This window comes from Mytilus trossulus, chromosome 8, assembly GCF_036588685.1.
Source record: "Mytilus trossulus isolate FHL-02 chromosome 8, PNRI_Mtr1.1.1.hap1, whole genome shotgun sequence".
Taxonomy (NCBI): Eukaryota; Metazoa; Mollusca; class Bivalvia; order Mytilida; family Mytilidae; genus Mytilus; species Mytilus trossulus.
In genome coordinates this window covers 52,195,200-52,221,251 of record NC_086380.1, presented here as the reverse complement: position 1 = coordinate 52,221,251, position 26,052 = coordinate 52,195,200, and the positions used below count along the sequence as shown (strand labels likewise).

The following is a 26,052-nucleotide window of genomic DNA, read 5'->3' as shown; positions in this document are numbered from 1 at the left end:
ACGATGTGAAATGGCACAACTTTAGATTTCCAAAGGATGTGACAGTTGAGATGTAATAACTGCATTGAGGGCAGTCCTCAAACAAAAAAATCAAAATAATCAAAAATGTCCTTACCGATCCAGGATGGTATAAATTAGACAACGGTAGGGCAATTACAACGGAAACTACATATTAAAGCCTTCCAAACGAATAGCAGTCTAATAGTGATTGAAAAAAAAGTTTTGTATATTGAGCTTAAATAATTGAACGTGGCAACGTACTTATACATCATCCCGAATCAATGAAAACCTGTAATTTAAACGGTAATTTTAAAAATAATTTCGAACTGTAAAGCCAGTACTAAATCCGGCGTTGTTTAAAACAGGTGGTCACAGGAAAATGAGGGACTCGTTCTATGTTTTTTCATTTATGCCCTCTGGGGAGACTGTCCGTAACTTTCTTATCCAAAATCTTTCCCGAGCGACTCTGTCGACCTTCGACCAACACTCGTTGTGGTCTATGATCGTGATGGTAAGGTTTTTGAGATCAGCTTGTGTGTGTCCAGGTGATCTCAAATGACGACTTACGGGTAGGTCGGGCTTGCAAGTGTAGTCACTGTGATGACCATTCATGCGTTTGTTAAATGGCTGCTCTGTCTCGCCAACATACTGCATGCCACATCGACACTGAAGGAGGTATACAACATTCTGGGTTTTGCAAGTTACATTGCAATATATAGTGTACACAGACCCAGTCGAGTGGCAAGTGAATGTTTGAGTATTCAGTATTTGTTGGCAAGTCAGGCAACGTCTGTTACCACATGACTTGCACCATCCTGCAGTTGAACAGCTTTTATTTGAGGAAACGTCAGCTCTAACAAATAAGTCTTTCAGACTTGCTGGTCTCCGAAAAGCTAAGACAGGAGGATTGGGAAAGATCTTGGATAATTTAGGGTGTTTGGCAATAGTTTGCCAATTGGCACGGATCAAACGTGAAAGGTTATTAAAGGCTGGATTGTATGTAAGAACAAACGGGACTATTTTGCTGCGCCTCTTCCGTTTGTACTGTAAGAGGTCATTGCGGCAGTTATTGTTAGCGCGCGCAAACCCCTTATCTATGTCCAATTTCTTATAACCTCGTTTTGTCAAAAATCCGCGAAGTTCCTGTAACCGTTTCGTGACAGCCTCCTCAGAGGAGCAAATCCGCTTGACTCGGAGAGCTTGACTGTACGGGATACTTTTTGTACAGTGTTTTGGGTGACAGCTTTGGGGAGAAAGGTATTGATGTTTATCTGTGGGTTTACAGTAGAGGTCTGTTGATATGACACCGTCCTTTATAGATGTGGTTGTGTCTAAGAAAGATATCTTAGAGTCGGAAATTTCATACGTAAATTTAATTGAATGGTGGGCGTTGTTTGCATGTCTGATGAAATGAAAGAACTCTTCTTTTTAAAATGCGGAATTATGACTCGGAGGAAGAAATCATAATTCCGCATTTTAAAAAGAAGAGTTCATGGATTCCAAAACCTAGTAAATCTGCTACACTGGAAGATGTTATCGACAAAATCAAATCGGATGTTGTTCATCTAGCTAGCAACAAGTACTCGTCATTTTACAACACCTCTCCTGACGAGAAAAAAAGCCATACAATCGCTGAGAAACCGAGATGATATTGTGATAAAACCAGCAGACAAGGGCAGTGCCGTTGTGATAATGGACAAAGCTAACTACATCGCGGAAGCAGTGCGTCAGCTCTCTGATGAGAGATTTTATAAGAAGCTAGACTATGACCCTACTTCCGAGTTTAGCTCCAAAATTATCACTGCGTTACAAACCATGTACAATGACGGTCACATAGATGAGGATACAATTGGTTATTTAAAGCCAGAGAATGCCAAGCCTGGTCGATTGTATCTTCTTCCCAAAATACACAAGGTTAACAACCCTGGTAGACCCATTGTATCCGCAAACGGCCATCCGACTGAGAAAATCTCGGAATTCGTCGATTTTCATTTAAGATCTCATGTAGAAAATCTTCCTTCCCACATTCAAGACACTACAGACTATCTTCGTAAAATGGAATCCATGAACCCTCTTCCTCCGGAAACCCTCCTTGTCACTTTAGATGTCACCTCATTGTATACCAACATACCTCATGATGACGGCATACAATCTTGTAGGGAAATATGGGACTCGCGCAACATTTTAGAACCACCTACTGAATGTTTAGTCCAGCTGCTTACTCTGGTCCTGAAATGCAACAATTTCACCTTTAATGGTGAGCATTACCTTCAAATTAACGGGACAGCGATGGGGACGAAAATGGCACCGTCTTACGCCAATATTTTCATGGGCAAATTAGAAAAACAAATTATTGCAACATCTTTATCCAAACCTTTGTCTTGGTTCCGTTTCATTGATGATGTTGACATGAAATGGATTGAATCTCAACAAAAACTGGATGATTTCATCAGACATGCAAACAACGCCCACCATTCAATTAAATTTACGTATGAAATTTCCGACTCTAAGATATCTTTCTTAGACACAACCACATCTATAAAGGACGGTGTCATATCAACAGACCTCTACTGTAAACCCACAGATAAACATCAATACCTTTCTCCCCAAAGCTGTCACCCAAAACACTGTACAAAAAGTATCCCGTACAGTCAAGCTCTCCGAGTCAAGCGGATTTGCTCCTCTGAGGAGGCTGTCACGAAACGGTTACAGGAACTTCGCGGATTTTTGACAAAACGAGGTTATAAGAAATTGGACATAGATAAGGGGTTTGCGCGCGCTAACAATAACTGCCGCAATGACCTCTTACAGTACAAACGGAAGAGGCGCAGCAAAATAGTCCCGTTTGTTCTTACATACAATCCAGCCTTTAATAACCTTTCACGTTTGATCCGTGCCAATTGGCAAACTATTGCCAAACACCCTAAATTATCCAAGATCTTTCCCAATCCTCCTGTCTTAGCTTTTCGGAGACCAGCAAGTCTGAAAGACTTATTTGTTAGAGCTGACGTTTCCTCAAATAAAAGCTGTTCAACTGCAGGATGGTGCAAGTCATGTGGTAACAGACGTTGCCTGACTTGCCAACAAATACTGAATACTCAAACATTCACTTGCCACTCGACTGGGTCTGTGTACACTATATATTGCAATGTAACTTGCAAAACCCAGAATGTTGTATACCTCCTTCAGTGTCGATGTGGCATGCAGTATGTTGGCGAGACAGAGCAGCCATTTAACAAACGCATGAATGGTCATCACAGTGACTACACTTGCAAGCCCGACCTACCCGTAAGTCGTCATTTGAGATCACCTGGACACACACAAGCTGATCTCAAAAACCTTACCATCACGATCATAGACCACAACGAGTGTTGGTCGAAGGTCGACAGAGTCGCTCGGGAAAGATTTTGGATAAGAAAGTTACGGACAGTCTCCCCAGAGGGCATAAATGAAAAAACATAGAACGAGTCCCTCATTTTCCTGTGACCACCTGTTTTAAACAACGCCGGATTTAGTACTGGCTTTACAGTTCGAAATTATTTTTAAAATTACCGTTTAAATTACAGGTTTTCATTGATTCGGGATGATGTATAAGTACGTTGCCACGTTCAATTATTTAAGCTCAATATACAAAACTTTTTTTTCAATCACTATTAGACTGCTATTCGTTTGGAAGGCTTTAATATGTAGTTTCCGTTGTAATTGCCATACCGTTGTCTAATTTATACCATCCTGGATCGGTAAGGACATTTTTGATTATTTTGATTTTTTTGTTTGAGGACTGCCCTCAATGCAGTTATTACATCTCAACTGTCACATCCTTTGGAAATCTAAAGTTGTGCCATTTCACATCGTAAATAACTATTTTTATTTTTGGCATATTTCTGTAGTCTTTGCGGTGTGTTTGGAAATTTTAAAATTGTTCCAGCGTTCGCTTAAATTGTATAAATCAAGATTTTGATAGAGTCTCAATTTGAATTGACATGATTCATTTGACATCGTGCTATTATTGAAGAAGGATATCTGTTATCCGAAATATCTAATATTTGTATATTTTATAGTTATTTTATGGTGATGTTGTACCCTTTTTGACTTGTTATATATATATGTAAATGTATATACCTTTTTTTGTAGTCTCTCATAACTCTTTTTAGAGTGGCTCTTGTTTTATATTGTAATATTTAAATTGTAATATTATGTAAATGTTTTAGAAGAGGTGAGACTCAAATAAAATATTGTCTTGTCTTGTCTTGTCTTGTTAAATAAGAATTGAAAATTATAATATACGATATAAAAAAGAAGATGTGGTATGATTGGCAATGAGACAACTACCCACAAAAGACCAAAATGACACAAACATTAACAACTATAGGTCACCGTACGGCCTTATTTATGTAAAAAAATGAACGAAAAACAAATATATAACAGTTTCTTATATCTGGAAAGCCACAGTGAATCCCCCGATTATTATTTTGTTTTTCTATTATTATTATTTTAATATTGAATTGATTTATAAATGTACTTTTCATTTTATAGAAGGAAAACATAAAGATGAACCGTCTGTCTGCCGTTACTTTGATTGCCTGTTTTGCATCTATAAGTATCGTCATGCAAGGTAGGAAAATATTTTTCTTTGCCCTATTTTCCTTATTTTTTCCATCCTCACTTTATTGCAAATCCATTCGTTTTAAATCACTAATTATGATTCATAGGCGGATCCAGGAAGGGGGGCTTGGGCCCTGGGTCCCCCTTTCTTCGGAAAAATTTGGTTGACTTATATATAGCGTGACTGGAGGCCCCCCCCCCTATTTCCCCACTTACAAAAAGTTCTGGATCCGCCACTGTGACTTATCACCGGTTGTTTACCAGAGCACGAAAAAACATCAATATAGGCGCAGAAGCTGATTACCTTTCCAGAGCACAGGAGCAATTTATACGTTTTAAAATAATAAAAAACAACGTTGAAACCAAATCATATATCAAGATTACAAGAAACCACATTTATGTTGGTTTTTTTTTTATTTCTTTCGGTAGCAGCTCGGAAAGAATTGTTTTAATTCTAAACTTTAATATTTTGTCTTCTCTAAGTCGAACATCTATAATAACCCATGTTTTCAAATTGTTATTATATTTGCTTATATCTTACAGTTGACCCCCTAATCCTTCATTTCTTTTTGTATAAGCATTGGTTTAAACAAATTTATTCTTATAAAAAAAAAAAAAAACTTTTATAAGTATTTAGTATGACGATACATTTTCACATCTACTCGTTCTCTGAACAACAAAAACTTTGATTTTGTGAATGTTTATACTTACGTCATAGTTCGTATAGTGTATGTTTACTTTTTTGTCTTTTGATCGAGTAATGTATTTTTATAGTGTAGTGTTACACTATTTCTCATGTTAGGGTGAAGGTTGGCAACCGTTAACACTTTAAAACCTGCTGCATTTGTATGCACCTGTACTAAGCAGGAGTCTGTAGCTGTGAACGAATCTATTGTTGGGAGAACTTTCTGGGGTTACATCTTCAAAACAACTTTGTTGAATAAAGCTGAATGCCGGATCAAGTAACAGGGGGACTTAATTGAAGCTGCTTAAAAACGGTTAGCAACACACATATTGTTCTTAGTTAAAAATAAAATGATCACAAATCAGGTCTGCGATTGAAAATTGAAATTGAAAGAAAATGCAAGAAAATAAATACTTATTTTCGATAATTTCCCCATTCTTCTAAGAACATGCAATAAAAATTATAAAATTATGAGCATTTTAAGTAATCAATTTATATCATTATATAAAAAAGATGCGATGTAATTGCCAATGAGACAACTATTCACAATGACACAGAAATTAACAACTATATAGCATTGTATAGGTCACCGTACGACCTTCAACAAAAGACAAAGCCTATACCGCATAGTCAGATATAAAAGACCCCGAAATGATTAATGAAAAACAGTTCATACGAGAAAATTAACGGCCTAGTTTATGAACGATGGAATAAACGAAAAACAAATATATGTATGTGACACAACAGACAATCATTGAATTACTGGCTCCTACCTTGGGATAGGAACATAGAAACAGAATGTAACGGGGTTAAACATGTCAGCAGGACCCCCCCCCCCTAACCTGCTGGAAACAGTGGTGTAACAGTACAACAACATACGAACGAACAATACACATCTTTTGAAAAAAGCTTATCTCATCAGATGAATACAAATAGAAATTCATATAACAAAACACAGAATGGGCGTGACCGGGTACTTGTATACCACAATAACGAAAAGACACTAAGTACAGATCTGATCAAGAACTCGAAGTTAGTGACAGGCTAGTTCAAAGTACTAAGAACTATGTCCGATTGATTAATTTTACGTTGGATGATTGTTCCTATTCGTTTGTTTTCCTAAAAAATTTAATGGAGGTGTTGTCTTACCTCTCATTGGTCATTTAACAGACATGAATATATTGCGTCAACTCGTTTATACTCATCATAAAAACCTAAAAAATAACTAATAATTCCTTAATTTAGGAGTTCACGCCCAGGATGATAAGCATTGTGCTGATACAGAAACAATGGCATGCCAAATGAGTTACGACGGTGCAGTAGGAATAGCAGAAGGAGACAAGAAGATAATATGCAGGTCAGACTAGTTTTTATGAAATATTTCTTGTTTTTTGTTTAATTCATTTATGTTTAACTGATTTTGATATGCTATGAAATAATTTGCTGGCCCTTTTTATGTATCCTTATTAAGTGTTGCCTGGCGCCACTAATAAAGTCATTGCTCTATAAAGCATCCAACCAAATAGATTTAGGAATATCTTAATATATGATCATATATGTATTCCGATATAGCATGCAGATATTATTTTTTAGATATATTCTTATGTTAAGCTAGCTATCAAAATAAGTGTATATTGATGATACATGTAGTGATTGGGTTTTTTATAATATGATTTTATTTGAAGCACAGTGCAGCAAAAACCTTTCTGGATTGTTTGAACCAAGTTGTTACTGACTGCAAATTGAACCCTTCTGCTGTAAGCAAAACAATTGCACCAGGCAAACAGGCACTTTCTGATAATAAATGTGCAAGTGGTATGTATGCTAAACCTTATGAAACTTTATATCACTGGTACTCAATGAACACTCTATACTGTAACCCGACTTACTTTAGTATTTTCGCTAGTAGAAAAATAACGCGAATATAAATCGTCGCTAATATGTACAATTTGGATCTTTCCATGTGATATTAAATTGAAAATCGAAATAGAGACAACAACCCGATAATATATCAAGTAAATTAGAAAATAGCGAAATTAAATAGCCGCAAAATGGACTAGAAAGGGTAAATCGCGTAATAAAGTATCTGCCATATGGCCAAAATAAGTTGGTGTGCAGTAATCGATTTTATACAATATTATGTTTAAGGAGATGTGGTATGATTGTCAAGGACAACTATTCACTTTAGTCAAAACGATATGCAAAAGATTGATTTTTTCCATCTTGCAAATTATCAAGGGGCTTCGGTGGCCGAGTGGTCTAAGTAGTTACTACTGTTATCGCTAGCAAGTCAACACTGAGGTTGTGATTTCGAACTCCGCTCGTGCAGGTGCACTCGTCACCAATCTTAATTGACTAGGATTGTCAGTTTTCCTATCGAAGGTCGGTGGTTTTCTACGAGCACTCCGGCTTCCTCCACCAATATAAACCCTGAAATAGCCTTAATGTGGTGCTTAAAAGTGGCGCTAAAACACCAAAAATCAAATCAAATCAAATTATCTTTGATTTATCTACCATTTACACAAGGGTCGATATTATTCAAAAACTTTAAATCATATTGAGAAAAGTGATCCAACTTAACATAATACCACGCAACACTACAACCACCGTCTTGGTACCACGTGCGCAGCGCAATTTTCTTTCACTGTCAATACCCGATATCATACTTCCAGTATCAAGTGCTATATAATGAATTTGGATTTTGAATATCAGGTATAGGCGTTGTCAGTTTATTTTCGATTTATCAGTTGGACTGTCCCTTTGGTATCTTTCGTCCCTCTTTTTATAATTTATTTCTTATATCAAGCAAGAACCTACATATTGTTAGACATACTGTTCCCAGGATCATGATGCAAAACATTAAAGGATAGAATATGTTTCATTTTAACACTTTTTTAAAGCATCTTCTTCCACTTTTTTACTAGTTGTCATTCAACAAGCCATGAAATACCATTTCGAATAACTTGTCGGATGTTTTAAGATTTATCACGTTGAGTTTATAGCGAAAATATTTTTCTTTGCAGGAAATGGTGCCGGAAATCTTGTTTTTAACTTGTTTGCAATGGTTTCAGGACTTCTATTTTATAAGCTGTTTTAGAGTGAAACACTTCAATTTATTTGTATCAACAAATCTACATGTAAAAATATTGATGAATTAAAATTCAAATTTAGGTACATAATCCTATATATTTTGAACACTTGCAGATATTGTTTATTGTCAACATTAACAAATGAAATAAATAGATGGTACAGTTTTTGATAGTTTTCTTTTTTTTTTAATGATTCGTTGCTGTCAATTTTCTCCTTGAAAATATCTATGCACGTTTCAGAAGTAATCAGTTTATAATATTAACATGTTTAAATGCATTCTTATGGGCAACAATTGCGCCCCTTTTATAGTAGAATTGTTCCTGCATTGTTATGGATCACAGTCTATTTTGCGTCACCTTGATGATATGTTTGCTTTAGATAATCCCGATTTTTTTTTATGTACATGGAAATGTGGAAATTAACCCAAGGGATATTGCTATAAAGTTTATTACGATCAGCATTACTTGTCCTTTTCTATATTTGGATTTTTTAGCTTCACATTAGAAGAGGATTTTTTCGTTCTCTTTTATGGTCGGTGATATTCCTTTCTTACAGTGCATATATTTCAGAACGTGTTCGGCTATTCACGTCTCTGTAAATACCTTTTTATGTACAATCGGCGAATTATTAGGTCAATGATTTCGTTTTTTCAAATTAATCAAATTGGTACTAAATTCTATCATGAAAAAAAAATATTTCTCTGATTTTGTCTGAAGGAGTTAAAACCTTAGTTTCTTTGTAAATTAAAAATTTATAAACGGGTAACTTTAGAAAGGTTTCTTATACCACTGAACTGAAATCCGGTTTCAAATGTTGCCATAGTCGTCGTCAACATCAGCACATTTTGATTGACCAGTTGCCTTTGCCCAGCGGTTTTTTTTGTGTTCTTTAGATTGGTTCCTGTCCTTGTTTTGGTGATTCTCGCATTCATGTGCAAGTACAGCTGACTTTTTGAGTCTTTACATAGTTAAACATCCCTCCATGCCATCTGATAATATTCAGTTACACCAGGTAGGGCAAAATATATTGCTCACTCTGAAATGTCTTGCTTTTACTAACCATTAATATTATGCTGAATCTTAAATATAAAACTTGACTGCAACAATTACATCAACTTAACATGATCCAAGAAAATGAGGTCAAGGTAAGATGAACCAAACTGTAAATAGGTGTCCACCCTACAAAGCTTCCATACACCAAATATGCTTTAGATATAGTCGACCTATTGCACATCAAAGAAACAAACTATATCAGGAAAGATTAACGTTTATTAATGAACCATAAAAAATAGGTCATGGTCAGATGACAATTTCCAGACAGATATATACAGATTCCATATACCCAATATAGTTCACCAATCGCTTATAGTATTAGAAAGACAGAACACAATACAACAAACAGCTGCTCCATGAGCGCATGAAAAGCCCGCCGTCTTTTGTGAAAGTTTTATGCAATAATCATTAATAGTTGGAGAAAGTTTTAAACAATAGCCATATGTTGTTTTTGAGATACCGCGGGACATGTGAATACCCCCCCTTTTCTTCTTTTATTTTTTTTACAAAAAACTAAATATCACTTAAATAATACATTGAATCAAAACCAAAAAGTATACAGATCTTTATAGATTAATATAACAAAGAAGTGTAAAAATTTTAAGCAATAATCATAAACTGTTTTTGCGATACCATGGATACGGCGCGACATGTAAAAAACATCTCCCCTTTTTTACAAAATAATCAATAACTCAGAAAACAATTTTAAGTCATCATCAAAAAGTATACCGATCTTTAAATTAATATAATAAAGAAGAGTGTAAAATTTTAAGTAATAGTCATAATTCGTTTTTGAGATACGGCATGACATGTAAAACCCCCTCCCCCTTTTTTTTTTACAAAATACTCAATAACTCAAAAATGAAATTTTTAATCCTCCCCAAAATGTATACAGATCTTGAGATAAATATAACTAAGAAGTGTGTAAAGTTTTTAGCAATAATGAAAAATCCGAACTCATTCCTAATTCCCGCTTAATAGGAAGTTTATAGTATAAGAGACATAATATAAATTGCTCACAACACGTTTTATATGTTTTTTTGCAAAAAGGCTCAATAAAAAATTCAATAACTCACATATAAAATAAAGAATCATCACGAAAAAATATACAGATCTTCAGATTTATATAACTAACAAGTGTGTGAAGTTTTATACAATAATCATAAATAGCTTCTGAGATACGGCACGACATGTGAAAACTCCCCCCCCCCCCCCCCATTTTTTTACAAAAAAATTAATAACTCTAAAATAAAATTTCAATCGTCACCAAAAATTATACAGATATGAATAAAAAGTCTGTAAAATTGTAAGCTATCATCATAAATCGTTTTTGTGATACAGCACGACATGTGACCCCCCCTAATTTTTTTTACAACAAAAAAATAACTCTGAAATAAAATTTTGAATTATCACTTAAAAGTATACAGTTTTTCAGGTTAATATAACTAACAAGTGTGTGAATTTTTATGCAATAACCAAAAACAGTTTCCGAGATTGTGCGCGACATGTAACCCTCCCCCCCTTTTTTTATTACCCCATTTTAGTTACAAAGTCCCATAACTCAAAAAGTTGTAATCTTATTTTCATCAAAAAGTATACAGATCGTTTGAACATCATAGGAAACAATTTTGACGATTTAAAAACAGACAAAAACTCAAAAACGTAACTATAACCTCTCAAGCATAAACATGAGGTCAAGGTCAGATGACACCTACCAGTTGGACATGTACACCTTACAATCATTTCATACACCAAATATAGTAGATATATTTCGTATAATATCTGAGATACATAGACTTAACCACGAAAACTTAACATTGCTCACTGACCCATGAAATGAGATTGAGGGCAAGTGAAAACTGTTTGATGTACAAGAGGACCTTGCAAGGTAGGCACCTACCAAACATAGTTATCCTATTACTCATAATAAGAAAGAAATTTAGGAAACTTATAATCTCAACTTTTTTTAGGTAGTCTCTGACCCACAAAAATGAGGTCAAGGACAATGGACATACGACATATGGAAACTTATTAACATATACAAACTATAAAGGATCCAGGACTTCTACCTTCTGAAATACTAAACAGGTTAGCCGACTCCGCTGCCACAGGACCACTATCCCTATGTCGACCTTAATGCGACAGAAGTTGTAGGCTAGAAACAAACCAGAGTGTGCAAAAGAGTTGTAGGTTTGCACAAGCCCTGATTCCCACTTAATTTTAATTTTTAATTAAATATCCTCATCAGTGAGTGTTAAAGCTCCTTTTTACTTTGATCCATTTGTTTAAGCTCTACCTACGACTTCAGTGACAGAACCAAGGGGCTGAGGGGTAACAGTTACAGGGTTGGAACCCCTGATTTTTTTTTAAATCAATGCATTTGAAGGTGGTAATATAGATGAAACCCCTTTATTGTGGGTTAGGACCCCCCACTTTTGAAAAATTGCTGGTTTTGGTGTACATATTTGTTTTATTTAGATATGTATTTATGGTTGATTTCCTGAAATTATTTAATATTTCACAGCAGTATACTACTGTTGTCTTTATTTATTTCCCCCCTTTTTTATTATAGATTTTGTATTTATATTGTGTCATAGATCAAGTTCATTCATTCAGAGCATGTTCACTTGTGTTAATAGGTGTTCCTGTTGAGTTTAGCCATTTCAATTATATTTCATAGTGTGTCTTTCTATGTTGTGATGTTACACTATTATCTCAGGTTAGGGTGAAGGTTGGTACCTATTTAAACCCGCTGAAACTGATGTTCTTGCTGTTCGATGTGAGCCATGGCTCCATGTTGAAGACCGTTCTTTGAACTATAATGGTTTACTTTTACAAATTGTTACTTAGATGGAGAGTTGTCTCATTGGCACTCATACAAAATCTTCTAACATATATTTGTACTAGGCTATTGTATTATAGGAGGTACTTGAGGTGATCCACACACATTTTCAGGAGTTTGATGTGGCGATTTATTAACTTCATTGAAATCTGTAAAACATATACAAGAGTTTATCAAGAATAGATGATTGGGATTCATGTTCTAATGTGTGTTTGTTACTGTCCTAAAAGGCTCAGAAGTAATGTCAAACCTGTATCTGTACTTCAGTTATAAATTTACCACCTTCTAGCTGAATTTCCAATAATCAAATAAAAAAATACTAGTAGACAAAAGACTTCACCAGGGCAAAGTTGTCTTTAACAACTATTGGTTTTTTTCACAAAATATTGGATAAAATCACAACAGGAATACAATTCATTTTTTTTTTTTTATTATTTACATCTTTATATTGAACTGAATGCTGTACAAAAGTTGCAAAGCATTTCAAATATCAATTTATACCACAACATAACAATGCCTGAAACTTTGTAACTAAGCTGGCAAAAAAGGTTGAAAAATTTACAACTTCAAATGGTAGTGATAAGCTACCCCAAATATTTCTTTATTGAAAACTAGCATCATTTAAACAACAATCCATAAATTAAATGGTAGCGATCAGTTGTCATTCTCAGCTGGTGTGGCTTCATTCTGAACAAAGAAATAAAAGCTAGCTATTTCAGTCAGTGTGGATTTATTATTATTCGTTAGATACCAATTTTCGTGGGTTTCATGGGTACAGGTGAACCACTGATTTAAATGTTCAAGGAATAAAAATTTCTAAAAGTTGTTTCCAGAATTTGGCAGAAATCGCATATCCACGAAAATTGGTATCCACGAAAATAAATGAATCCACCATTCCTAAATAATAATAAATTCAAACACATCATGTTAAAATCCAAAGGAAATCAAAACCTTTTTTTTATTTGTTTTACATTTTGTTTTTCAGTACCTTTTATAGTTTACTTTTGGAGTATAGCTTTTGCTAAAGGTCATGAAAACTTACATTGCAATTAGCATAAGTTAAACCTGAAGTTGATGAGGAAACCCTTAACAATGTAAATCATGATCAAAGTAAGCTTGTTACCAAATTTCAGGATTGTTATTCCTAATATAATTTTGATTGAAACATCATGGGACAGACAGACCAGTATACCAACGATTCTTCTGGAAAAGTGCATTACTAATGAGAATGTTAGTTTGAGTGAAATTGAGTTCATTAAAAGCCTACTTGCAAGATTTTGTATCGTGCAATTCCTTCTTTACATTAAACCATGAATTTTCAAAAAGGTTGATGCACTTTACTCTACATAGAAACCTCATTCTCATATTCTAGATAAGCTAACCCTTGTGGAGCCCCACTTCTCTACGTTATCAATGTAATATTCTTTAACTTTCCATGCTGAAAGACAAATAAATAAAATCAAAATAATCAACAACACTTTGACAGTATTTGAACTGTGGTTAATTAACATCTATACTACTAAAGGAGGAGACCGATTTCATTGAGTCGGTACTTCTGAAACCATACAAAGTCGGAAGTATTTGTGATATGAAGTATAAATGCAGTTTTTTGTATATGAAACAATGATAAAAATGTTCAATTTTGTTAGAACCAATAAAAAAAAAGTGGAATTACATTTGCTCTTTCTTGTGTAGAAAAATCAATAGACAAATCTTCTTTTTACATGAGTGAATATATAAGACATGGCCTCTTTGTTATGGTAAACGCAGACCCTTAACTAATCTAATAAAGTAAAATAGATGGGGCATCCTATACGCAAGTAAATGGCTTCCTTTATATAAGTTAAAACACTTACCTGTGAGAATGTATAAGTCATGGCATTTTTGTACAGGCAAATAACTAACATGTGAGAATATATTATACAGGGCTTCCTTTGTACGGGTAAATTACTTACCTGTGAGAATATATTAGATAGGGCTTCCTTTGTACAGGTAAATAATTTACCTCGGAGAACATATAAGACATGGCTTCTTTTGTACAGGTAAATTAATTACCTGTGAAAATATATTGGAAAGGGCTTACTTTGTACAGGTAAATAACTTACCTCGGAGAACATATTAGACAGAGCTTCCTTTGTACAGGTTAATTACTTACCTGTGAGAATATATTGGACAGGGCTTCCTTTGTACAGGTAAATTACTTACCTGTGAGAAAATATTAGACAGGACATCCTTTGTACAGGTATATGGTAGACCTTTTATAAATAGCTTTTTTCTTTTCCAAATCTGTAGCAAACTGTAAACAAAAAAGAAAAATGTATCCTTTATATAAATAACATTATATCAATGTGTCCAAAGTACATGGATGCCTCACTTGCACTATCATTTTCCATGTTCAATGGACGGTGAAATTGGGTCAAAAGTCTAATTTGGCTTTGAAATTAGAAAGATCATATCATAAGGAACATGTGTACTAATAGTCATGTTGATTGGAATTTAGCTTAACCAACAACTACCTTGAACAAAAACTTTAACCTGAAGCGGGACAGACGGACAGATGAACGAATGAACGAACGAACGCACAGACCAGAAACCATAATGCCCCTCTACTATCGTAGGTGGGGCATAATATGGGACATAAACAAAGATGTGAGGTATAATTCAGGATGTCTATCTAACATTGCAACACTCAAGTACACATTAGTTGCAATTGAGTCCACAAAATAGCCATTAAAAATAAATGCAAACCTGCCAACCTCTGAAACCATCAAAGATGAAGATCCCCTCTCAGCTGTCATAGCTCAAGTGGGAAACTTGCGCAAACAAAATTTAAAGTTAAAAACATGACCTGTTTACTTATTGTTGACAACACAGCAATAAAAGTTAATAACAAATATACATTTGAATATACATATAAACCTGAATCAAGGTCTCTTTATTTTGATTTAAATTAATTTTGAAATACAGGTTGGTAAAGATTTTTTTTAGACATTGGTTGTGGGTCATGTAATGATTATGTCCCTTTGTTGTATGGAATGTATTTTAATATGGTATGTCAGCTGTGAAAGATTTTCCTACAATACAAACAATTATTCTTTTGGTATCTATACTACAAAAGAAGAGATCTATTTCATTGAGCCGAAACTCATCTGAAACCAATTAAAGTCGGAAATATTTGTGATATGATGTATGAATGTGGTGTTTTGTTCTTTCAAATTTGTCTTTGAAAAATCTTTTTTTCTACATCAAATGCCAATTTTTGAGAAAAGATTTTAATTCGGAGACTGATGTTGAACCGTGTCTTAAACGTATTCACATGCTCAGTCTTCTTACGCCCACTTCTAGTGTTTCTTACTTTATACTTAACATAAAAACCTAAACATGTACTAATGATTTCTTATTCTTATGACGCTCAGGATAGTTGTGCATCTCCAGAAGTAATGAATTTCCAAATGAGTTACGATGACGCGGTAGGAATTGCAGAAGGAGACAAGAAGATAATATGCAGGTCACACTTTTTTATTTAATATTTTTTGCTTTTTGCTTTTTGATAAATTCATTTCTGTTTAAAGTATTTTATATTGCTAAGAAACAATTTGATTGCCCTTCTTATGCATCCTTATTAAGTATTACATAACGCCAATAAACGCATCCCTCCATATAGCATCCAACCAAATACATTTAGGAATATCTTAATTTATGATCATATATGTATTCCGATATAGCATGCAACCTAATATTTTTGTTTATTTATATTCCGATTTTAAACAAGCTACCAATGAAAATAAGTGTATATTGATAATACATGTAGTGATTGAGTTTTTTATAACATGGTTTTATTAGAAACACAATGCAGCGAAAACCTTTCTGGATTGTTTGAATAAAGTTGTCACTGACTGCAACTTGGCTGACCCTTCTGTTATAAGCCAAAACACTTGCTCCTGGCAAACAGGCCCTTTTTGATACTAACTGTGGAAGCGGTATGCATACCAGAACCTTTGCTATCTTTATAAAAATTCTAACGATATACTGCTCAATTTTAGATCATAATCGCTGCAATTTTGCAGCCACATTAAAACTTTTGATTTTTCTACGCTTCACATTTCTATTCCCCATACTCAATTGTAAGATTGACTTCACCGTCTCATTAAACAGAACTTTCTATAAAATTGGGCATCGTAGATATAATTTTTTTGTTTTTGGGTTCTTAGTTCGTATTTTGTGAAGAACAATATACTGATTCTAACAGAATGATATTTCAAAATGCTGGACGTTTCAATCGACTATAAAGTTGTCACGTTTGAAGGATTGTTGTTTTAACAGACAGTCGGTATTCCAATGGGTACTAGTTATGCACCTCTACTGGCTGGTTTGTGAACCTTCCAAATGATCGCCTCTGAGTTATGCAATGATGTGTCGTGATGGTGTTTGTAACTTCTCATAAATTGCATATACTTTGGAGGTATAGTGTAACAGTCATTATTTATATACATCTCTGAGCCTGCATTAAGTCCATATGTATCGAATCGAGAATTCATGTAAACTAATACAGTGTTGTTTTAGCTAACGAAGCACATCATATTAGTATTATGTTTGATAACAATGCACGTCATATTGGTACACATTTATAAATGTTTGATAATGATAAAGTCAACAAGATATTAACATGATTAACGATAAAACAAAAAAGACCACGAAACGACCCCTGTTATCAATATTTATCAATAAGCATGTTATGAATGCTTATTTGTACAAAGGTTACTTCTTAATAACGAACTAAACACATACATAATTAAGGAAATACGAAAGATTGAAACTTCCTCGAAATTTTAGTGTTACCGACATCATCATCAGAATATCAGCTTCTTCGTCTGGAACAGGTAATTCTTTTTACGATACATACTGGAAACTAAATGAGCCTATCTATAGGTGTCAATCATTTTTTTATATTTTCATTTATACGTGTATTTTATATGATGAGATTAATCAAGACTAGTTTTCTTTTGAATAGAATAAATTTGAAAACATGTAGTAATCTTCTATTTTCGAATAGGATGACTATTTTGAAAATAATGATATTAAAACAAGAACCAATTAACACTTGTAACAGTTATTATGTTTAACTTCTCAATACATCTGGTTCTGGTTTATTTCTTTCAAAGAAATTTGAATTGGTTTCCTTTTGTATGTAAACTATAATAATGCCATTGTTGTTTTTATCAATTTTATTGAAATTACTACATTATTTGATGTTTTTTTTCAATTAATTATCATTATAATTTTAATCTTGAATTAATTTATACTGTACTATTTGTAAATGTGCTTTTCATTTTATAGAAGGAAAACATAAAAATGGTGCGCCTGTCTGTCGTAACTTTGATTGCCTGTTTTGTATCTATTAGTATAGTCATGCAAGGTAGGATATGATCTTATTTGAAGTCAGTACACTAGTCATGTTTTCGTTGACTGTCCACCAAAATACTAAATCCATCGGATATGTTTTAATTGATTTAAGTCTCTGATGCGTATTATTTTTTAAAGTGAATTGTAAAATTTTGGCTTCTTCTAACTAGTTCTTTTGTAATTGCGAGTATTCTCAAATCGTACTTTCGTGTTAGGGTGACCTGTTGACACAAGGTTTCCTTGTTTTGTGTTAGATCTCGTCTCACTATTATTTATATGTACCGCCTTTGATAAGTATTTAGTATGACGATTACTTTTCACTTGTACTTGTTCTTTGAACAAAAAAATCATTAACTTTGTAAATGTTTACTTGTGTCATAAATCAAACTTGTTCGTTCAGTGTATGTTCACTTGTTTTTGTTTCAATGTTTTTTTGATCGAGTTAAGTAGATATATAAGGAAATGTGGTATGTATGCCAATGAGACATTTCTCCATCCAAGTCACAATTGTAAAAGATAAACCATTACAGGTCAAAGTACGGTATTCAACACGGAGCTTTGGCTCACACCGAACAGCAAATTTTAAAGGGCCAAAAAAATGACTATAGTGTAGAACAATTCAAACGGAAGAACAAACGGTTTAGTCTATATAAAAGCAAACCCACATTCAATTGATATTTTATATTGTTTCTTTTATGTTGAAATTACATTACTTCTCATATTCGGGTGAAGGGTTGGCAATCGTTCAAAATTTTAAAACCCGCTGCATTTGTATGCGCCTTTTAAGTAATCAAATTACACCATTATATAAAAAAGATGTGATGTGATTGCCAACCTTTCACAATGACACGGAAATTAACAAAAGAGCATCGTATGACTTTCAACAACAATGAGCAAAGCCCACACCACATATTCAGCTATAACACGCCCCGCAATGACAAATGTAAAACAGTTCAGACGAGAAAATTAACGGCTCAGTTTATGAACGAAAGAATGAACGAAACATAACAAACGACTACCACTGAATTCACAGGCTCCTCATATGAGACAGACACATAAATACAGAATGTGGCGGAGTTGAACATGTTAGCAGGATCTCAATTCTCCCCTTACCTGGGACAGTGGTATAGCAGTACAACATAAGAACGAACTATAAAAATCAGTTAGAAAAGGATTTACTCATCAGATGGATACAAATAGAAATACATCTTACAAAACACATAATGAACGTGCCCGGGTACTTGTACATAAAAGCAACAAAAAGACATTATGTAGATATCTGAGTGTACTCGAAGTTACTAACAGCTTGTTCAAAGTTCAAAGAACTATGACCTATGTATAAGTTTTAGGTTGGATGATTTTTTCTCTTCATATTTATCTTCCTAAATAAGTTTAACAGACATGAATATATTGCGTCAACATTAAGGGATCATTAATTCCTTAAAATAAAAACATATACATGAACTTAAAATTCCTTATTTAGGAGCTGACGCCCAGAATTGTGCTTCTACAGAAACAATTGGATGCCAAATGAGTTACGACGGTGCAGTAGGAATAGCAGAAGGAGACAAGAAGATAATATGCAGGTCAGACTGGTTTTATTTACTATTTTTTTTTTAATTCATTTGTGTTTATTTTATTTTATAATCCTGGTACCTTTGATAACTATTTATATTGCTTTGAAACAATTTCGTGGCCATTTTTATGCATTATTATTAAGTATTGCCTTACGCCGATAAATGCATTCCTCCATATCGCATTCTACTAAATAGATTTAGGAATATCTTAATATATAATGATATACGTATTCAGATATAAAATTGAGAATGGAAATGGGAATGTGCCAAAGAAACAACATTGTCGATATGATGCTCCCAAATATTTTTTATTAGATATATTCCGATGCTTAGCAAGCTAAAAAATGAAAATAAAGTGATTATAGATGTATTCCACTTTCACTCAAATGAAATAGGCGCTCGCTAAGATGACGTTGAATTAAGTGATCAAAAATGTATCAATAAAACAAAATATTGTTGGACACTATATATAATTGCTTGATGACTTGTTGGGTAAGGTTTGTGTCACGGTTATGTTGCGTTATTGTTACGTTAGATTTATTTAAACTTCTTCGATAATATATATATATTCTTTACATATCTTTACAATGACCTCAGAAGAGATATGACTGATTATATAAAACAATACCCTAGTTTAGATAATTAAACAGAAAAGATCTTTTTTCATTGATCATGATAAAAAAAGATAGCAGATTTTTATCTATTTTATGTGGAAACCTCGATAAAGGCCTGCAACTTAGAAAATCAGAAAATTCTTTAACTTAAATAATCTAATAGGTATCAAAATTATCTCCCCTTGGCCACTGATCCTTTCCTCATCCATTTGAATTATCATTTTATGTTTCTTAATTACTCTGTAATGTGTATGTCATGTTGTAATTAATGTTATACTCATTATGGGCCCTTTAATTTAGAAAATAAAAATATTGCATTGTATTGTATTGTATATTATTTCCAGATTTGATTTGGGTGAAAAATTTGAAAGTCAAATTTTATATAGTAAATACAAACGCTTTAAATTTCGCAATAATAAAATAGCAAAATTTGACAGCAATGAACTAAGATACTGCGAATTACTGTATAAATGATTCCAATGGTAAGAGAGATGAAATAGTATAAAAATACAGACTCTTATGCTTTTAACAAATATTTTTGACGAAAGTATAAACATTTTTAGGATGAAAAAAATATTTTTCGCCAGTAACATGGCACACATTGAAAGTTGCTATATCTTCAAAAAGATATAGTGCAGAGTGGAACTGCTTATCAAAATAAGAAGATATATGGTTTACTTTTTTAAATTCTTATTTAGATGGAGAGTTGTCTCATTGGCATTCATAGCACATCTTCCTTTGTCTATGTACGGTATGCTTGCAAATGAGGCAACTATCCACACGAGACCAAACGAAAATAAAAAACAGAACTGCACATTGCTGCATCACTCGTTTAGGGTGGTTTCATCAAACATGTGTTAGACTCAAAAGTACATGCTGGATATGCAGAAGCTACAATAGAAAACAAAATTTAAAAAAGATGACCTGAGACACAAATATTATTGTGACTTTCGTAATTAATGTGTCCTTTTTAACTACTTTGGATTCGACCGTCACTGATGAGTTTTTGTAGACGAAACGCGCGTCTACAGTATATACAAATTTAGTCCTGGTATCTATGATGAGCTTATTTCCTAATACAACCTCCTATTCCGGTAAATAGTGTACAATGTAACATTAACTTTTTTTTTTATTATTGTTACATTTTATCGTAATCGTAGCCAGTGACTTATTGGTAAAAGAAAATTAATGGGAAATAATAACAATAGTCCAAATATTTCGCCTTTTTAACTAACCATTGATTGTATGTTGATTATCCTAAATATAAGGCTTTCCTTCAAATATCACATAAACTCAACATGATCCAAGAAAATGAGGTCAAGGTCAGACAAACCAAATGATAAATACATGTATACCTTACAAGCATGCAGTACACCAAATATAGTGACCTATTGCTTATAGTCCCTAAAAAACAGACTTAACCAAGAAAACAAAACATTAACCAATGACCCATGAAATGAGGCCAAGATCAGATTAACCATGTCAGATAGAACACCTTAGAATCAATATATGTATTACATATGGTGACGAATTGCTTATCGAATTATAAAGAAACAGATCAAAACACAAAATACTTGATACTGAGCAATGATCCCTGAAATAAGGTCGAGGTCAAATGAAAAATGTCTGACTGATATGAGGGCTTTGCAAGGTACGCACATACTAAATAAAGTGGCCGTTACCTTATTACTCAATACAAAGCAATTAACATTACAAATAAACTTTCAAGTAGTAACTGCACCATGAAAAGGAGGTCAAGGTCAATGAACATATGACAGACAAAAACTTCATAACACATGGCATCTATACACAAAGTATGAAGCACCAAGGTATTCCGCTTTCTTAAATAAAAAGCTTTAAAGAAGTTAGCTGATACCGTCCCCTTCAGATCACTATTACTATGTCGAGCTTTCTGCGACAAAAGTCGAAGGCTCGACAAAAACCTCAATGCTATATCCAGAATACTTAAAAATAAAGTATATAAGTGTATATTGATAATACATGTAGTGAATGGACTTTTGATTACATGATTTTATTTTAAGTGCAGCGAATTCCTTTCTTGGTTGTTTGAAACAAGTTGTTACTGACTGCAACATGACTGACCCTTCTGTCGTAAGCCAAACAATTGCTCCTGGCAAACAGGCACTTTCTGATAATAAATGTGGAAGCGGTATGTATACCAAACCTTAATTATCTTTATATGCCTGGTACCCAATGATCAGTCTATACTGTAAACCGATTTATTTTCGCGAGCGATTTATTTTCGCCACTTTCGCGAGTAGAAAAATAACACGAATATAAATCGTCGCTAATATGTACCTTGGATCTACCCATATAACACTACATCAAATAGATTAGAATTCGCGAAATTAAATAGCCGCGAAAGGGACTAGAAAGAGTAAATCGCGTAATAGAGTATCCGCGGAAATAAGTTGGTTTACAGTAATCGATTTTATACAATATTATGTCAAGGAGATGTAGTATGATTGCAAACACAACTATTCACTAGAGTACTCGTAGTTACTGAAAGCTAGTCCAAAGTACTAAGAACTATGACCTATTGATTAGTTGGATGATTGTTTCTCTTCGTTTATTGCCCTAAATGAAGATGTTTTCTAACAGAACACCTTTCATTGGTCATTTAACAGACATAAATATACTTGCGTTACAATTGGGACCTTAAACTCGTTTATACTTAACAAAAAAATCTAAACATGTACTAATAATTCCTTAATTTAGGAGTTGGCCCCCAGGATTGTGCTTCACCAGAAGAAAACTCATGCCAAAGGAGTTACGACGACTCGGAAGGAATTGCAAAAAAAGATAAGAAAAAAATATGCAGGTCAGACTATTTTTATGTACTATTTTTTTTTGTTTTTTGTTTAATTTATTTGTGTTTAACTTATTTAACAATGCAGTGAAACAATTTGATGGCCCTTTTTATGCATCATTACTTAGTATTGCTTTGAATACGCTAAGAAGTGCATTCCTCTATTTAACATGCATCCAACCAAATAGATTTAGGAATATATTACTATATGATCAAATATGTTATCCGACAAAACATACACCCAAATATTTTTTTCTCATAAAATCCGAAGCCAAATGAAAAAAAAAGTGATAACAGATGTATTCCTCTTTCACTCTAATGAAATAGGCGCTGGCTAAGATTACGTTGAAATGTAAAATATAAAGTTTTAAAGAAGTTAGCTGACATCGTCCCTGTCAGACCACTATCACTATGTCAAGCTTTCTGTGACAGATGTCGAAGGCTCGACAAAAACCTCAATGCTATATCAAGAATACTCATAAAACAAAGTATATTCGTGCATATTGATAATACATGTAGTGAATGGACTTAGCGATTAAGATGATAACACAATGTTGCCTGTTGTACCCCTATTTTGACATTTTTTCTTCATGAGTATGTTTGTTTTGTTCACGCATCGTTGACAATGTCATGGAATTTCATGCGACTGTCATACAAATGAGAAAAATGCCTTACCAAGTCAGGAATATGACAGTTGATATCCATTCGTTTGATGTGTTTGGACTTTTGATTTTGGACTTTCCTTGGACTTCAGTATTTTTGTGTTTTTACTTTGATTACACGATTTTATTTGAAGCACAGTGCAGCGAAAACCTTGCTGGATTGTTTGAACAAAGTTGTCACTGACTGCAACATGACAGACCCTACTATCGTAAGACAAACAATTGCTCCTGGCAAACTGGCCCTCTCTGATAATAAATGTGGAAGCGGTATGTATACCAAACCTTTACTATCTTTTATATTACTGGCTACCAATGATCAGTGTGTAAAATTTTTCATGCATTAGTTTGTTTAATGATGTGGAATAATTGCCAAAGACAACTATTCACTAGAGTTAAACGATATGTTAAAGAATTATTGTTTTCTTTTCCTCTTGCGAGTTATCGGCGAAACCTTTGATTTTTCTACCATTTACACGAGTATTCATGTAATTCCAAAACTTACAATCAGATTGAGAAAAGTAATCCAACTTTTCTTGCATTGTATGATATCATGCAATACTGATACTATCAGGTCAATACCCAATATATATTATACGTTCAGTCTCTATTGTGCTATTGTATTGAATTATCAGTTTATAATTTATTTCTATAGGAAACATTAAAGGATCAGATTTTTTTCATACGAACACATTTGTTTAATCATGATGATCTTCTACCGCCTTTTAGTAATACCAGTTGTCATTCAACAAGCCACCACATATCATTTAAATAACATGTCGGATGTATTAAGATTTATCACTTTGAGTTTATCACAAATACATTTTTCTTTGCAGGAAATAGAGCTGGAAGTCTTGTTTTCAACTTGTATGCTATGGTGTTAGTACTTATATTTTATAAAGTGTTTTAGATAAATCTACATAAAAATATTTATAATTAAATTTGGACAAATATTCATGAACCAAATCCTATTGGAACACTTTCAGATATTGTCTATTGTCAACCTTAACTTCTGAAATAAATAGATTGTACAGTTTGTGATAGTTCTTTTTTTTCTTTTTTTTTTCAAATGATTCGTTGCTGTCAGTTTTCACCTTAACAATATCTATGAACGTTTTGGCAGTTAAGTTCATTGACAGGTTTTATGCATTCTTATGGGCAACAATTGCGCCCCTTTTATAGCAGACTAGTTCCTGCATTGTTATGGATCACAGTCTATTTTGGGTTATCTTGGTGATATATTTGCTTAAGATAATCCTGATTTTTATTTATATTATGTGGAAAACAACCCAAGGGAGCTTGCTATAACTTTTATAACGGTCAAAAAACAAAAAGATGGTAACTGTAAATACGTTTTATATGTACAACCGGCGAATTATTAGGTCAATGATTTCGTTCCTCAAATTAATCAAATTGGTACATCATTCTATCACGAATAAAAGACTTCTATGAGAATTTTGCTGAACCCCTGTAGATGAGAGACTAATGATATCGAATGGACATTCAAACTCATAAGTCGAAAATATTCTGACAATGGAATGGCCAAAAAAAGAAAAGAAAACGATGAGACAACAATATATAAATTACAAAACACTAAAAACTGGCACCTTGAACCCCACATAGTCGCCATCATCGTCATCATTGTCGTCGTCGTTGTCAACCACCGGATGGGGGGGGGGGGTTAACTTCGATATTTTTTTTGTAGGGGTGTGCCATTTTTGCATCGGCCCAGGGATTTTTTTTGTGTTCTTTAGATTGGTTCCTGTCCTTGTTTGGTGATTCTCTCATTCATGTGCAAGTACATCTGACTTTTTTTATGATAATGTTCAATTACGGCACGTAGGCCCGGCAAAATATATTGTAAAAACAAGAATGTTCACACTGAAATGTCTTGTTTTAACTAACCATTAATATTATTTTGAATCTTGAATATAATGTTTGACTGCAACAAATACATCAATTTAATATGATCCAAGAAAACGAGGTCAAGGTCAGACCAAACAAACTGTAAATAGATGTACACCCTACAATCCTTCTATACACCAACTATGCTTTACATATAGTTGACCTATTGCACATCAATTAAAATACAATAACTCACAAATATAATAAAGAATCATCACGAAAAAGTATGCCAATCTTCAGATAACGGTAATATAACTAACAAGTGTTTGAAGTTGTATGCAATGATCATAAATAGCTTCTGCGATACGGCACAACATGTGAAAACCCCCGTCCCTTTTTTTTTACAAAAAAACTCTAAATTAAAATTTGAATCATAAAAAGTATACAGATCTTTAAATTAATATGAATAAGAAGTGTGTAAAGTTTTAAGCAATGATCATAAATAATGTTTGTGACAAGGCACAACATGTGAAAACCCCCTCCTGTTTTTTTCTTTTACAAAAAACTCAATAACTTTAAATAAAATTTTGAATCATCACCAAAAAGTATACATATCTTAAGATTGATATAACGAAGAAGCGTGTAAAGTTTTAACCAATAATTATAAATCGTTTTTGAGATACAGCACAACATGTGATCCCCTTCCATTTTAGTTACAAAGTCCCATAACTTAAAAGTTTTAATCTTATTTTCACCAAAATGTATACAGATCATTTGACTAATCATAGGAATCAATTTTGACACTTTAAAAACAGACCAAAACTCAAAAACTTAACTATAACCACTCAAG

At 33.4% G+C, this 26,052-nt stretch overlaps 2 protein-coding genes across 4 annotated transcripts; both read left to right on the top strand.

The window, feature by feature from the left end:
- Nucleotides 1–1,692: 1,692 nt before the first annotated feature.
- Nucleotides 1,693–4,549, top strand: LOC134727749 (uncharacterized). The gene is made up of 2 exons (XM_063592136.1): nt 1,693–2,768; nt 4,537–4,549. Exons 1-2 carry the CDS (start codon nt 1,693–1,695, stop codon nt 4,547–4,549), a joined length of 1,089 nt encoding a protein of 362 aa, XP_063448206.1.
- LOC134681127 (uncharacterized) lies at nt 4,541–24,356 on the top strand. 3 transcript variants are annotated; one of them, XM_063540571.1, is made up of 7 exons: nt 16,998–17,154; nt 17,612–17,690; nt 19,161–19,263; nt 21,911–22,038; nt 22,608–22,710; nt 23,500–23,627; nt 24,194–24,356. In XM_063540571.1, the coding sequence occupies exons 2-7, from the start codon at nt 17,627–17,629 to the stop codon at nt 24,265–24,267; spliced, it is 600 nt and encodes a 199-aa protein (XP_063396641.1). In that variant the 5' UTR covers nt 16,998–17,154; nt 17,612–17,626; the 3' UTR covers nt 24,268–24,356. The 3 variants fall into 3 exon arrangements, with proteins under 3 accessions (XP_063396642.1, XP_063396641.1, XP_063396643.1); XM_063540572.1 differs by lacking the exons at nt 16,998–17,154; nt 17,612–17,690 and adding an exon at nt 4,541–4,615; XM_063540573.1 differs by lacking the exon at nt 17,612–17,690.
- The last annotated feature ends 1,696 nt before the right edge of the window (nt 24,357–26,052 follow it).